Consider the following 15,725-nt stretch of genomic DNA (forward strand, 5'->3'; position numbering starts at 1 on the left):
GGCCCGGCCGGCTGCCAAACCACACGTGCAGCCTGGAAAGGGGGAGCGGCCGCCCGCGGAGGAGCGCGTTGCCGCCCCCTGTTTATGCCAGCCCGCGGGGGAGAGCGTGTGCTCCAGCCCCGGTTGCCGTTTGGGTGCGCGCCCCACCGCCCGCTCTGCCGAGAACCCCACACTACCTTTACTAGAAAAAGCACCCCAGGGACCGGCCAAACTATCCGCACGATGGGTCCGCGCGGAAAGAGGCCGGTCCCTCCACCCCCAACCCTTTTTATTCCCACCCCTAAGACCCACCCCCACTTACCTTACTCCCAATCCCCTGTCCCGCCGTCACTTCCTGTCCCGCGGGGAAGACTAGAGCGTTGCTCTATGCTTCCCGCGGGCCCCCTCATTCAGCCATAACCTGTAAGTAACGCCGGCAATTATTTTAAAATTATTCTTTAAATTAAATTGTTATGGTGACGAAGACAACAGCCAGGCAATAAGTTAAAAATAAATGTTTCCTTCAACAATCCTCGGGCGGGGCGAGGGGCATGGGTCCTCATATTACCATTTTGAAGATGTCTGGTAATATGGGTGCACAACACCCCCTGATTTTGAGATGGACGCTAAATAAAACAGGAGCTTTTTTTTTCGCCAATGCGAGGAAGGAGGGAGGCGATGCGGTTCAGTTTCCGTACTAATCTCTTTACCAACAGTTATGAGCTGGTGGTAAAGCCGAGCGCTCAGCTTGCACGACACCGGGTGCAAAACTGTTTGCGCCTGGATTGCCTGTATCTGGGGGCAGCATTAAAGCAGACGGTAAAGGCGGTCGAAACTGCACTGCCCGCTTTGCTCCCAGTGTAGCACAAAACAGAAAATGTCGGCCTCCGTGCAGGCAATACAGTCACCATCTCCAAATTAAAGGCTCCCATGTCTAAATTAAAGGGGTAGCGAGACCCTGTTACAGATATATGGACCCGCTTATCCCTCAAATGAGAAAAGAGACCAAATGCCAACGGAGAAGCGACAGACTCTCCTTCTTGCGTGACAGCCGGAGGGGCTGTCACGCAAGAAGGAGAGTCTGTCGCTTCTGCGGCACTCCACATCCTTGTAGACAGCACGGTATCCGGCAGCGTGACAGCACGCATCACTTAAGTGTGACAGCCCATCCCAGTAGCAATACAAACCCCTGCTGCAATGTGACAGTCCGGATCCTTGCACGGTGGTAGTACCTCCAGTTAATGAGACAGTCCCACCATCCTGGTAGAGTGACAGTCCGCTGACGTATGACAGCCACTCGCTGCTGCCCCTTGCCCAGGGCCGAACCAGGAAGCAGCTGCAAGGTTCGTATGCAGGTTCGCGGCTGACACTGTGGGGAAAGATAGGTGGGAGGGCGGATGATGGGGGTGTGGGAATGAGCGCGTGGGGGTTGGGTGGGGGTCAGGAGAAGTCGGGAATTCTGGTCCTTAGGCTTGGCATGTAGGAGGATATGAGAAGGTAACATTGGGGTAGTCTCTGTGGGAGGGCACAGCCAGGGTGTTTTATTGTACTGCACCATTTGTATGGCGCCTACCTCTTGTCAAGGTCTTAAAGCGCTTTTCAGTGTGGCGGAGAAAGGAATACTGGCGCGTCACGGACCTGCGTGCGGTAATGGGAATCCTGGAAGTGTTGGTCGCACCGCGCATGTTGAGTGGTTTTAGCAGTAGCCCTGGGTTATTGTTTTTTTTTGCAGTTTTTTTTACAATAGAACAAGGACACATATTCGTTCCTTTCTGGGCAGATGGAGATTAAATGATTTGCTCAGAATCACAGAATGATAAACCCAGGCCGGGATTCTAAACTTATTCCCTATGTTCAGGGCCACGGGAATTATGCAATTCTGCGGCTGCACTGTTTTCTGTATGCTAATGGATTGGTCGCATTTGCCACATAATCCATCATCGGCTACATAAACTGCAGTGTTTAACAAAATAAATTGTTTCTAGCTCAAACAGATCAAACGTTACAAAAAAACCAGTGACACAAGTTAAAATGCAGTGGAAGGCCCTTTGCAAAGGTTGACTGCTTATCTTTCAATTGTTTATTTCTGTATTATGTGTTCAACTGTTATTAATTGGGTGACATATTTGGCCATACTGTGTTACCATGTGTAAAAATGGGAAAATAATGAAGTAATACTATCAGATAATATGCCGCATTATTTCGCATAATTTGCTTTTAGTTTGCCACATATTTAGTCAACCCTGCTGCATAAATTGGTCCTTTCCTGCTGCATAATTCCAGTGGCCCCGCCTGTGTTCCGAAGTCGGCAGCTCTAGCTACTATGCCACATCTCCTCCCTTAAAGTGGTGTAGGGCAATACGGGGGGCAGTATTGTCGATTTTGGGTGTTTTTTACAGAGGTAAAGACAGTATAGTGACTAAAGGTAATATGCAAGTATGTCGTGGTATGCTGGTCAGAAAGGTAGAGGGTTTTATAGGCAGTATAGGGGGATGGCAGAGTGGGAGGGTAGATTAGAGTAGTTTGGAAGGGGAGTCAGTATGGTGGCCTGTGTGTGTATAGAGGGGTAGTAAGTCTATATGTGTGGTTGAGGGTAGTGGCAGTACAAAGTGAATGATGATGATCAAGGTGGTTGTCACAATCGTCTGGGTGGGTCTGAAGAAAGTAAAGGGGGGGTTCAAAGAGTTGGGAGAAGGAATTGGGTAGAACACTGGATTCACTCTGTTTTCCAACAAGCGAAAATAACAGCAACCAGAGCAGCGGTTAAAGAGGCTCTAACAAAAGTGGCCTCATATTGGTACAGTACTTCAGAGGGGCATCATGCCTGGAACGCTACAAAATCCCAAGATTACTGGAGAGGCTGTGGAAACACTGGGCCACTTCTACCCTTACTCTGGCACTGCTCCCAAAACACTAAGCATTGAAAAGGAGGGTTCAACAATATTGACGCATTGTTTGGAAGTCCATTTTTGAGACTCCCTGCGTACATTAACCTTTGGGGGCAAGGATAGGCTCACATACCCTCTACAATCCTCGAGGGGAAGATCGATAATAATCCTTTTTTGTGCAGTAGGTGATCCGGGGGTCACGGGGCACCAATAGAATTCTAGAACACACACAGTGGTTGTACAACATATGGAAAGTCATAGGTATTAAAAAAAAAACCTATATGAGAATGGATCAAAAAGGGAAAGATTAAAAAAACAATGGAAGTCATATCTGAAACTGTTATTCACTGAAATTTAAGAATTGACTTGCCCTAGGTACCTCAAGGTGTTACGCAGGGGGACATAAGCCCAATGGGCCTGAGCCTACAGCACTTGATTCTCCTGACTGAGGTGTGGCTTGAGAGGGGGCACAAAGGGGCGGGGGTGTAGGGGTGTTTAGGGAAGAAGGGTTAGTGAGTACACTTATATTTTACTTTGACCTGCCGGCCACTCAGATGTAGGTGCATAGGCGTTGGAACTGAATGTGCTCCATTTCTCCAAAAATAACCATGCTGCAGTTGAGAAGATGAATGAGCAATAAAGATGACTTTAAATTTTGTTTTTATCTTGTCACATTTGTTGTGTGTTCAAAGACAGAGGTAAATTGTCAGGCTATGTCTTATGACAAATTGCTACTTATTCTTTAAACATGGGGATCAGTATTTACTTTTGTTTCTCTGACTACAAAGTTAAAAGATTTTATTAAGTGAACTATCTGACAATCTTTCTCTGGGAAGAGGGTGTGTGAAAGGAAAGGCTCTAGGATGTCAGTTTTTATCTAACACACAACAATGTATAAGTATCTGTAAATTAACTGATGTTAATAGGATCACAGCAAATCAAGACACTATACTTGGTGATGTGCAAATGATAAATGTTTGGTGAATCCCATTTTCCAATAGACAACAACGAGCATCAGGCACCTCAACACGGGTAGGAAGTTCTCAGATGATGACTGCGATTGCCCGCAGGAGAAAATAGAGACACAGAGACGTGACATTGAGGGTGATCGTCTGCCCAACAGAAATAGTGCTTTTCTTTGAAGGAGGTGCAACGTGGAGGGAGCTTGGAGGAGTGATGTCCTGAAAAAGCAATGCCAGGGGCGTCAGAAGTAGTGCAAGCATTTCTGCGAAAAGGCACCCACGTGCAAAGCCAGTGCGAGCCTGCAGGCTTTATGGAGGCAGTACAAGTTTATAAACGCTCGCACAGAGTATACGTATGCTGTATCAGTGTAACGGGACAGTTCGTTATCAGTGCCATGCTGGCGCAGTAACATCAGCAGAACAATACGTGGTGGCCATGCTAAATTGGGATGCCGATTATTCATTGCACAATGATGTGCTGATGGTGAGATGTTGGTGACATATCACCATCTTGAATGGGGACAGTTGTGTTTCTTTTATACAGTAGCATACCAACGTCATTGGAAGGGAACACAGTGGCTATTTATTTATTTACAAGAAGCTTGGTGGCTTTCTTGGTGTGGAAATTGGTTTAATATGGCATGGAACTGAGGCGGCCATCTTATCTTGGGAAGAACAATAAGAAATTGAGCAGTGACAACGATGCTGTTCAGATGACATTTAGGAGTGGTGGCTGGATAGACCATTTTCTAATCATTTTTCTGGTAGCACATGTTCATAGTGTTTCATATAAATCTACAGTGATACAATCTGCACCTGCAAATAATAGCTCAACATTCAACATTGTAGTTTGTCTTCGTGATTGACTAAATAATGTACTAGGGCTGTGAAATGCAAAATGTCACTGCATCACTGTGTTTTCTGACTCTCCTGGTGAAACCATTCTAAAATGGAGTAAGTGGAAAAAACGTTTTTGGGAATGATTCACTAATTTGTGGCACAGAATCTGAGAGTTGAAAGGAAGCTTGCTTTTTTATTACATTGTTCGGGTGTGGAAGGGTAAGACATCTTGGAACACTTACAAGAGTTAACTCCACTCCACAAGAGATGCAAGATCTAAATGAGTATGAAATTACTATCACTAAACTAGACCTACATTATTTGCCAAGAGTGAGTATGGTATTCAAGAGATATTTTCGTGTGCGAAGTCAAGGGAAAGATAAATCCGTGGAAGAGTTTCACCAGTCTTAGGAAACTGGCCTTGAGCTGTAAATTTGGAGGAACTATGAAAGAGAGGATCCAAGACCAATTTGTACTGCGTTGTAATAGTGACAAGATCTGGAAAAAACTATATATGAAAGATGAATAACCATTAGAAGGAGTGTTTTTGGTGGCTAAACATGTGGAACACCCTTTGAAATGTGTAGAGGAACTCAATGCACAGAAGGAAGAGAAATCTAATCTAGTAAAATAAAATGCAACTGAAGTGTGTGTGGTAAAAACTAAGGTTTCTCTAAAGAAAAGTGACACAGAGTTTAAAGGGTCGTGTTGTAGGTGTGGTTTGGTAGGCCACAGAGCTAATGCTAAGGCATGCCCCAAATGGTTTCTGACATGTACTGTTTGTGGAGATAAAGGCCATTCCAGAAAGTGTTGTAGGAGTAGAGGGAAGAAATTACACAAGAATATGATTTCAGAAGTGCGTCAAGAAGTGGTGTTGAAGGTAAATGGGGTGACCAAGGGCTAGCCAACGGATGTAGTGGTGATTGATGGAGCACAAGTACCCATGACGTTTGACTCGTGTTTACAGATTACCGTAATCTCCAAAAACATGTTGGAGAAATGTTTTCCCAAAGGGAAAAAAATGATGAAAATGGATGTCCAACTGGTAGTTATGGTGGTTATGTGATCAAAATGCTGGGATGTTTTGAGGCATGCAATCAAGTGAAAAACAAGTATGGCAACGGGAAGGTATATGTTTCACATCAAGGAGATGATTTGTTAGGATGCGTTCATCCACGCAGTTTAGGAGTAAGCCTAAAGCCTAACAAAGTTACACTGGTTCTAGTGTCTGGGGACAACACATTTATTAAGGAATTTCAAAGGCTTTCAGAACAGACTTGGGAAACTGGTTGGGTACAAACACAAGATATCATTGACAGAGAATACAATTCCAGTGGCAGCAAAAGAAAGGTGCACTTCATTGAGCACACAGGATGCTGTAACAGATGAGTTACAGAAATTGTGTGAGGTGGAGGTGATTGAGCCAGTGGAAGCAATGGAGTGGTTGGCCCCATTGTTGTTGCACGCAAAGGGAATGGGGCATCTGTGTTTACCTGTGTGCACTCAGCAAGGAAATAATTGTAGACAAATTCCTGTTGCCTAACACTGTGAAAAGAATTTCAACCTTTACAGAAGCATAAGTACTTACAGCACTAGCTCTGCTATCAGTAAGCTGTCAATTAGAGCCTGGTGAGGCATCACAAGATCTCACAGTTTTTGTGACGCCTTTGGGGGTGTATCACTTTAAAATAATGCCTTTTGGATTGATCTCAGCAGTGGCTGTTCTTTAGAGGGCAATGACAATGATTTTAAAGGGCATTTCTGGAGTCGAATGTTATCAGAATGACATTTTGATTTTCATCTCAACCTTAAAAGAACATGATGGGAGAGTCTGAGAAATGCTGAGCAGACTGCAGAGAGCTGGACTGACTTTAAAAGGCAGGGTGTGAGTGAGGTGAACTGTCCTGGCTATAACATTTCAGGTGAAAGCATCCGTCCTCATAAAGAGTTGGGGGACACAATCCTGTCCATAGAGAGCCATGGTCTCAAGAACAGTTTTCAATTCCTTGAAATGGTGGAATATTATAGCAAGTTTGTGAAAGATTTTGCTGGTAAACCTTACAACATAAGGAAATTGTTTAAACAAATGTAGAATTTCTGTGGGGAAGTGAGTATACTGATGAATTTAAGTGGGTAAAGGAGGAGCAGAGTCATGCTCCAACTTTGCAATCATTTGATCCTAGGTGTGTCACAAAGGTGGTCAAAGTGTGAGTACAAAGAGCTTAGGGGCCCTTCTCATTCAGATAAGAAATGGTCAGGAGAAACTCATGCTGTGTGTATTGTGAGCCTTAAGAGAAGTTGAATGTAATTATTGTTATGGAAAGAGAGTCACTAGTAGCTGTTTGGACTGTTAACAGATTTAAACTTGTTTTTTGTTGGGAATGGAAATTTGCAGTTCAAACAAGCCACAAACCGTTGGTAGTAGTCTTCATGTGGAAAGGGGTTGATTGTATTTCCTCTCGCATTCGAAGGTGGGTGGAGGGTTTACAGGAATAGTGCTTCACAGTACAATATACTCCTGGAGCATGGAACTATTCTGCAGATTGTTTATCAAGACTGGTTGATGTGTGTAATTCAAATTACGTGGACGTAGGAGACACTGTGGAGGAAGATGTCAGTGTTTGCAAGGTAACCCAAGGGAGCAATGAAGAGGACAAATGGTTACAAGATTTAGAGCAAAATGAGGAACAAAAGCAAGTGAATGATTTGTTGTCCTATTAGAAATCACATTAGATCGAGTTGAAGAAGTGTGGTGGAAGTTGGTGGATGCTGTGGCAAGAACTTGCTGTTGACAAAGGGTTTCTTTTGAAAGGGACAAGATTAGTACCACCAAGGAGTTTACAGCAGAAACTACTGCAATTGGTGCATGAGGGTCAATTAGGAATAGTAAAAACAAAAGGGAGCCCTCGAAGAGATTTCTGGTGGCCAGCGCTTGCCCGTGATGTTGAGTGTATGGTTAGGGAATGTGTTGAGTATGTGGGATGTGGCAAAAGTTTGAGAACTCATAATACTCCTATGGTGTGCAGGAAACTACCGTCTTACCCTGGGAGGAGGTCACCAGGGATATTTTGGGCTATGTTTCTGTGAGAAATGAGAAAATTATGACAATCAAAATGGTGGGCTGGATGAACCAGAGATTTCTGGCATCAATGGACCCCCGATGGTGGTGTCTGCCCAGGAGGAGGAGGGTGAGAATAACCAAGACATCATCTTATTTACAGGAATTTCTTGCACAGCAGTCGGGATTTTACTTATGTTTCATGAGCTAATTTTGCACATTATATTTATGTTTTCTCCATAGCCTTTTTTTTAGCTTTTGATTGTTTAGTAATGGTATCGGGTTTTCTTTTATCCTCCTCATCAGTATCTTTCCTTTGAGTGTCTGTTATGGGAGGGAGAAGTGTGGCATATATTATGTGCATTACTGACTTGTTATGTTATGAAATACACTGCTCATAGAATGAGAATGTTGTGAGGTAATGGAATGGGAATGTTGTGAGTGTACAGTTGATAGGAGAAATTGCCAGTTGATGGTGGCTGAGGTGCCTGGAAAGGAGACCTTCTTACCTTGACACCTGCCCTGTCATCTGTAGGGAAGGGCACCACCGCCTGCGCATCAGGCACTGCCTGGTTGCCCTATAGGCCAGTCCGACCCTGCAAGGGGATTAGCTCAGCTTTAGGTTGTTAGAAAGCCTGAGATGTTATCCGGCTAGAGACAGTAATAACGGCTGAGGGCTGTCTATGGGCTGTGGACAGAATAAGAGGCCGGGGGTGCTCTAAGAGAGCCTAGGGGCCAACAGGGAGGCTGTGTGTGGAATGGAGGCTGCTGGCAGGGTAGAGTGCGGTGGCAGAGGCTGAGGGCTGGATCCCAACCGCTCCGCACTCCAGTCGAGCGCTCCCCACTCCACTGAGATCCAGTGCGGGCGGGCGCAGACACCAGACTGTACCAGCAGCCCAGGCTCGGGTTTCAGAGCACAGCTGAGAACGGAGCAGGCTGGGACAGGAATCAGAAGAGAGCTGCCTGCTAGCGGCGCGCACTGGGCAACTGAGAGCACCCAGAGCAGGCAGGCGCTGGGCTAGAGTGGGAAGCACAAGGAGAGCAGAGGAGCACGAAACAGGAGGAATCCGGGCCAAGCGCAGGCATCGCCCAGCCGCGAGAGGAGCCTAGAAACCAGGAAAGGGGCACTCACAAAACTGCTCCCACCACCAGGAGGCTCACGGAACCTAGGGCAGGCAGCAACCAGAGTGAGCAGGACCGTGCAGGTTCCGAGCTAACACCCGGCACTCGCGGCAGGACTGCAGCCACAACAGGCAGCGTCAGCCCAAGTGACACCAAGCACCCAGAGGAGTGTAGCGCCCAGAGGTGCCTTGCACCCAGACGGCTGCTACCTAGACGAGTCCGAGCACTTAGAAGCCAGCAGCAGGGCGGGACTGGGCTGTGGTGCAGGCACCGGCGCCATGCCACCGTAGTGCACCGCTCCTGTAATCCCTGCAGTGGTATGAGGAGGACTGAGGCCCCCCACCAGAGGCGCGACTGAACTTGGAGAAGCATGGCAGGCATGAGGAGTCGACCCTGCGGCGAAGAGTGCGGGCACCCCACCAGTGACACGCGCCAGAAGCCAGGAGGGTGCCAGTGGAGCGGGCTCCCTGGTACGGGCACCGTTCAGACAGTGGCAGGGTGTCAGCGGGACAGGTACCCAGACATCAGGCCTGTGCTGAGGTCAGCGGGGGGTCAGAGAAGCAGTGACCCCGAGAACAGAGCGGAGCTGACACTGGGGTGGTGCCCGGTGAAGACAGGACTGGACAACGGACCCGTCCGGACACTAGTTCCATATATAATGAAAAGGCACCCCGAGATAGGAGCCCTCCTGCCTCTAGCCATGTGTCAGGGTGACAGAGGCCCCGAGAGAGGGGATGCTCTAACAGCCGGTGAGTTCCAGGATAGGGGGGGGGCACTAACAGGACACAGGGACCCCGAAAGGGAGCAGCGCTGGGCCCGGCTCTTTGACCAACTGGACGCTAACAAGGATGGCCGAGTGGACATTAACGAGCTGCGTGAGGGGCTGGCCTTGATGGGCATGCACGCGTGGACCAACGCGGAGGAGGTAAGTGTGGCGTCCAGGGGTGGAGATGGGGTGCGGGGTGGGGAGGGGGGGGGGGGAGGGGGGCTGGACTATCCAGATGTCAGGGGAGCAGACATCCTCAGCTGGGAACCGTCCGGAAAATGGTGTGGTGTCAGATGGACCGACGGACAGGAAACAGAACTGGAGGAGGGAGGACGGAAGATGAGAAGTTATGGGGAGGAGATGAGAAAGGGTGGAAGGGGAATGTGGCACCCATGGGAGGGGAAGATATATGGGTGGAAGGTGATAGTTAAGCCAGCCTACAGGAGGTTGAGACAGAAGGTACGAAAGTGTCAAGAACATCCATGGAAGTGCGACATAAAAGGACTGGTGGTGAGATACACACCCTGGCGCACCTGAAGGGCGAAAAGTACCCCCAGGGAGGGGGATGGCGGAGGATCGGTGGGTGATGGGAGGCCCCACGGATCAGGGAAGAAGAAGGGATGGAAGGGGACGATTGCTGGTTAGCAGGGGACAGCGGCTCCTTTGGGATAGGGAAATAAAGATCAGGTATGGGAGAAGGGCACGTGAGTGTGGAACTGGGGATAGCTGTGGCACTAGTTAGGCAACCATAGGCAAGGAATATAACCACTCAGTAGCCAAGAGCGGGACCTATAGGCGACGAGAGGGATCCAGCTAACTATAAACTACCTCTTCTAAAGACTTGGCTTCATAGAAACTTCACGCAGACACCGTCACAACTTCAGTGCTCTGTGGGCAGTGAGTGCTGCAGGGCCCAAACAAAGTCTCATCCTCTCACTCTTGACACCTTCTCGATTTTGAAGGCATTTCCTGCTGGTCTGGTGTTTATTTTTGGTTTATTGAGCAGCAAAGAAGGTAAGGCCTCTCTATTTTTTTAGGTAGGTAAAAGCGTCATTGTGGGAAGCTCAAAACTGGGCAGGTCAGTGGTGTATTTTTAAGCAAAACCATTTTTATGCCAAGCAGGCAAATGATACCCCAGGATAATAAGATGGGAAAATGTTTTTATGTAAAAACAGCATGTGTAGTACATACACAGTTGCTGTGTCAGAAAGTGTATGGGGTTGCCACAGTGGCCCTGTTTACAATTATAACTTTTGGCAGGAACCAAAAAGGGCCCAAAAACAGTGAACCTTTTGTAAAGTGCTCACATTGGCTTAAAACCAGCAAAGAGGGTTCAGTCTGATGCCCATGCATCTGTATTAATGCCTTCATCAGGGCACTCGCCTGGAGTTAATAAAATGGCTTTCCTCCCTTATGAATCCACAACTCCTTTCTTCCAGACTCTTATTTTTGTAAAGAGGCAGAGCTTTTTCTCCCCGGGGTTTCTATTTGCTCCTCGTGGGAAGGACTTTCGAAGTGAGCAGTTAACCTGTTCTATCGGCTAATTCAGAGATTCGCCTGCTTTCAGGCAAGGCGTTAATACTCAGTCTCTTCTCAAGTAAGACTCCAAGATGGCCATTTGTCACCCCTTCTTTCTGTTTCCAGATTACCAACCCACTCTTGGGGGGAGTGCGTATACATCAAGAGGGTCTTTCTCTCGAAAATGAAACTAGATGGCCTGGGTGCCTCAGTCCAGTCTGAGTCCACTAAAATGGCATTAGGGAAAGCCATTACCTTCCTTATGCGCCTTCCAAATAGACCAGAATCGCCTTTTCACAAGTTCAAGGTGGGGCAGGTAGGCAGAAAAGGGGGGCTCCCGTGCATGAGGGATTGAGGGCGTGCATAATCGATTGAAATGAAAGATGGAGTTGAGAACGAGAGGGCACCCAGGGCTGCCAGGGAGAGGTCATCCTACGTCACTTGGGAGCAAGGGGTTAGTTGTGTGATGGGGCACCTATGGTTGGAGGTAGGATATCTGTGCAGTATTTGGTGGTGGCGCCAGGGCCGTCACTGTGCAGCGGATGGCAGAGGTCCATTTACACTTACTGGTTGGAGTTCCTAGGGAGCAAGCGTTCTAGTGTCTTGGGCTGTAGCTGGCATTCAAGCAGTTGTCTGTGTTTGACATTTGTGGAAGACCCTCGGGCTGCTGGTGTTTCAGTTCTTCTCACGGCCACTCTTGTCCCTCACAGGAGATCCTCAGGGAGGGTGACAAAGACCAGGATGGGGAGCTGGACTTTGAGGAGTTTACCCGCTACCTGCAGGAGCGAGAGAGTAAACTGCTCCTCATGTTCCACAGCCTGGACAAGAACAACGACGGTATGCCACAACTCCTGCCCCGTCTGCACTCCTGCAGCTTTTCAAGGTCTCTCTCTTCTGCGTCACAGACTGCCTTCCCCAGTCTCTTAATTTATCCTTTGTGCTGTCTCACATCTTGTGTCTCTCTTACCTTGTTTGTCTTCTCCCTCGCCTGTCTCTTCGTCTCAATCCTGCATGTTTTTCAGGCTCAAAAGCTTTCTGCCTTGCCCTTGAAGAGGTGGGACAGGTCTGCCTACCGGGGTCTCCACTCAACCCCATTGAACAAACTTTTAGAATATGATGCTTTCGATGATTTGATCCAGAGCCACCATTACCCTAAACGCTAAAACCCATGTGCTCCGAACCCTTGATCCCACTCAAATGTGACCACATATCTACATACACGTGACACCATTTTCCCCTGACCAAATATTTGTGTCCTGTAAGCGATCCGATCCCCCGTGCTCGTGTGGAAATAGCCCACTCTTCCCATGTACCGCTATCTCTGATTCCCATGTGACCACTGGACTCTACTTGAGACCACGAATCCTCATGACCTATTAACCATAACCCTGAGTCCACTGCAACCCTTGCTGGAAGGATTGTCCTGCTGACATAAAGCAGTAACAGTTCCTAACGAGAAGGTAAGTGCAGAGGCAGGTAGAGCAACATAAGATCAATTTAACACAAAGCAGGATGGCCCCAGACATGATCACAGTCTTTATCAGACTTTTTCTCGCCACTTCTTAGAGCCAGGAAAAGGTTAGCCAGATACCTGTAATGTTGATTGATAGCCATATTACATGATTGCACATTACAACATAGTAAAAGCAGTGTTTTTTTAACTGTCTTTATATTTAAAATCTTGTGATTAAAGACATCTGCAGATAGAAGCTGGTATAGCACATGACTATATCACGACAAGATTGATTAGGCTCTCCTCAAATTGCCCAAGATTATGATCACTACCTCTGATTCGTAAAACTCAGTTTAGAAAAATATCTGCTGCTCTTTGCATATTGCTCTGCGCGTCAAGCTCAGGTACTTCAACCCCATCAAGAAAACAAAAAGGTGGGTTGAGAGGTTTATGAAAGGGGTGGAGGAGGAAGTAAAATGAAAGAGTATCCCTTGAAACTGTGTACCCACCATTGACCACGGGCTCCCTTGCTGGTATGTATGTTTGTGGTATTTGTATAGCGCAGATCTAGACTAAAGGCAGTCAAGTACGGGTCAAAGGTCAATGAGATATTGGAGGGATAGCTGGGTTCTGAAAGTGGAGGTGGACTGTCACTTTACTGCGATGTATATTGAAAATTAAAGAGGCGGGTCCTAAATTGTATCAATCTTAAGTGATACAGTGATGTCATCACAGATCATGGATGCCTAGATGTAGAACACCCATTGCCTTGATTTTGTCTGTTAATTTTTTTTATGGCGGTGGGGGGCAATGGTTATTGAGGTGGATGCAGCTGGGAATTAACAAGGTACCTAAGTTGCAACTAAGAACAGAAGACACATGCTCTGACAACGCTAAACACACTGAAATTAAGTTAACTAATAAGTTGTAAAACAATAACAGGCACCAATAAAGCATTAAAAAAAAAACTACTATGGTTTTACCTCAAGCATAAGGATGGAGTGCTAGATAATCTTGGCGGTATAACTGGATTCCTTTCAAATAACCTCAGGTGCTACATCTAAAAAGAATGACCAGGGCTGCTGTAATGCAGTTGAAATTTGTGAAAAGCTGCAAGAAGACCCCTATGAAATCAGAAAGCGTAGTCTGACCCAGAAGTGCGGTGTACGCCAACCATGCACACATACTCGACGGCTGATCTGGTACTTCACAGAGGAACTGTGACCTCGGCAATCGAAAATGTACAGGGGAAAACACTCAACAAAATGCACATCAGAGCTTCAGCTAACAAGACTTGGAAATAACTTCTACAGAAGCAAGCAACAGCAGCCACCGAGTCTGATTTTAAATAGCGCTTAGTTTAGCAAATTATTGTCCACAAGCTAGAATTTCACAGCTTGTTGTGACAATGTGGGTGGAGGCAAACTCGTTTCTGGTTACAGAAAAATATCACAACTTGTTGTAATAATATAGGTGGAGTCACACTAGGTCTTTATATACACATTCATTTTCCTCACCCACTAACTGCTAAAGAGACCCGCTCGAAGACTTCTTCGCTGAAAGTCCAGGCCCTTTCTGGATGTAGCGTCCCTGAAGAGTGAGTTGTGTCGCAGTACTCCATTTGCTCATAACATTTGGAAACAAACCCTTAGCAGCTTCAGAATTTTGAGGCCGTGAGGTGTGATAATGCTACATTTCTGAGATTAACACGTGCGTGTGTGCTTGTGTGTGGGTGGGTGTGTAGGTGTGTTTTGACTGTAACTTGAATTTGGATCAGGATCTTCTGGGCTGCCGCGTGACAACGTTAATAAGCAGTTTATTTGCCAGACACTCAAGTGGGATCATCTCCTGAGATTATGGATAAACAGTGTTGAGAAATACATCAAACTGAATTGTGGATTGAATGCAGGCCTGGTCGCGGCAGACTCAAGGACTGCAGCATTTGTGGGAGTTGGCTTTCACCTGCTAGACTGAAGAGAACCAGAGCTGATGTACTGCGGGATATTTTAGACTCAGAGCCTAACGACCGAGGGAGCAAAGCTGGTGCAGTAAGGCTTTTTTTCTTGTAAGGCCTTTTCTGTAGACAAATGTACAACTCTGCCACAAAGTAATATTTCAAAGTAGATTGAGGCAGCCAGATCTATCTACTTACCGCAACTACCTTTTACCGTGGTGAATGGCCATAAAAAATAAATAATTGAATGACATTTGTCCAAAGTGAATAGAAAACTGTGAAGGAGGTATCCATGTCGAATTCTCCCATTAATCCTTTTTGCAGAGCGTGAGATTCTTTTCTTCTGGGCAGGCAGCATCCTTTTGACACCTCCACACATTTCTGCTCACCCCGTCAATCCACCGGAACATTTCCTGCCAACCTGCGCACAGTACCACCACCTCTCTACCCCATTAATAGGCTTTGTCCCGTTCCAGGCTCTTACTAACAGTCTTGCCCAATAGCTCTTTCCCATCCGAAGGGCACCCAAGTTACTTCCCCACTCGGTGCTCCCCCACGGCCTATCCTGCCAGCAGTCCCGCTGAACTAATTTCTCCCTTCTGAGAGTCATTTCTGCTCCTTGAACTTCCCCACCCATATCCATACTGTGTGGTACATCCTTGTGTTCTACCTGAAGTCCTACTCAACAGGCATCCCTGCTTGAAGAGCTCCTGCAGCTGGTCCATCCTCAGGCCTGCCCACACCTCTAGCATATTGAAGGTACCTGATTGTTGGGTCCTTACACATAAGGAAGGTCAGGCACCAGAACTAAGTTGAAGTCAGCTACTGAATTTATTTAATATCCGACAAACAGCACAACAGCAAATCCACCCTGGGCTCCAGGCGTTAGCGAAACAACTGACAATTCTGGAACCTTCGTCAGAATCCCCCATCCCATGTTCTTATCCTACCCGCCATAATATCTCCGTTTAGGCTAGACACAACACTGATCTATAGCACAGCCCATCTCCAGTATCCGTCAACTCCATGGTCAATTAAGAGAGTCCACACCAGACCAAAACAACATTAACTCAGTCACACAATGTCACGGTGCAGCAGCTGCTATAAAAGAGTGGTTTGCCCATCAAAGAATCTAGCAGAAGTGGCCCAGATGAGGACACGGCGTACGCCCCTTGCTTTTACCAA

The 15,725-nt window shown here is 46.9% G+C and overlaps 1 protein-coding gene across 2 annotated transcripts in view; it reads left to right on the forward strand.

The window, feature by feature from the left end:
- The first annotated feature begins 1,095 nt into the window (after positions 1–1,095).
- Positions 1,096–15,725, forward strand: part of LOC138292073 (mitochondrial adenyl nucleotide antiporter SLC25A23-like) — a 195,342-nt gene continuing 180,712 nt past the window's right edge. The window contains exons 1-2 of one of the 2 annotated variants that reach the window (XM_069230435.1): positions 1,096–1,322; positions 11,844–11,970. In XM_069230435.1, coding sequence (XP_069086536.1) covers positions 1,266–1,322; positions 11,844–11,970 — 184 coding nt within the window. In that variant the 5' untranslated portion in view covers positions 1,096–1,265. Of the gene's footprint in view, positions 1,323–8,341; positions 9,775–11,843; positions 11,971–15,725 lie in introns of those variants that run through there. The other variant, XM_069230434.1, reaches the window with a different exon arrangement.

The sequence above is a fragment of the Pleurodeles waltl genome, chromosome 4_2 (assembly GCF_031143425.1).
Source record: "Pleurodeles waltl isolate 20211129_DDA chromosome 4_2, aPleWal1.hap1.20221129, whole genome shotgun sequence".
Taxonomy (NCBI): domain Eukaryota; kingdom Metazoa; phylum Chordata; class Amphibia; order Caudata; family Salamandridae; genus Pleurodeles; species Pleurodeles waltl.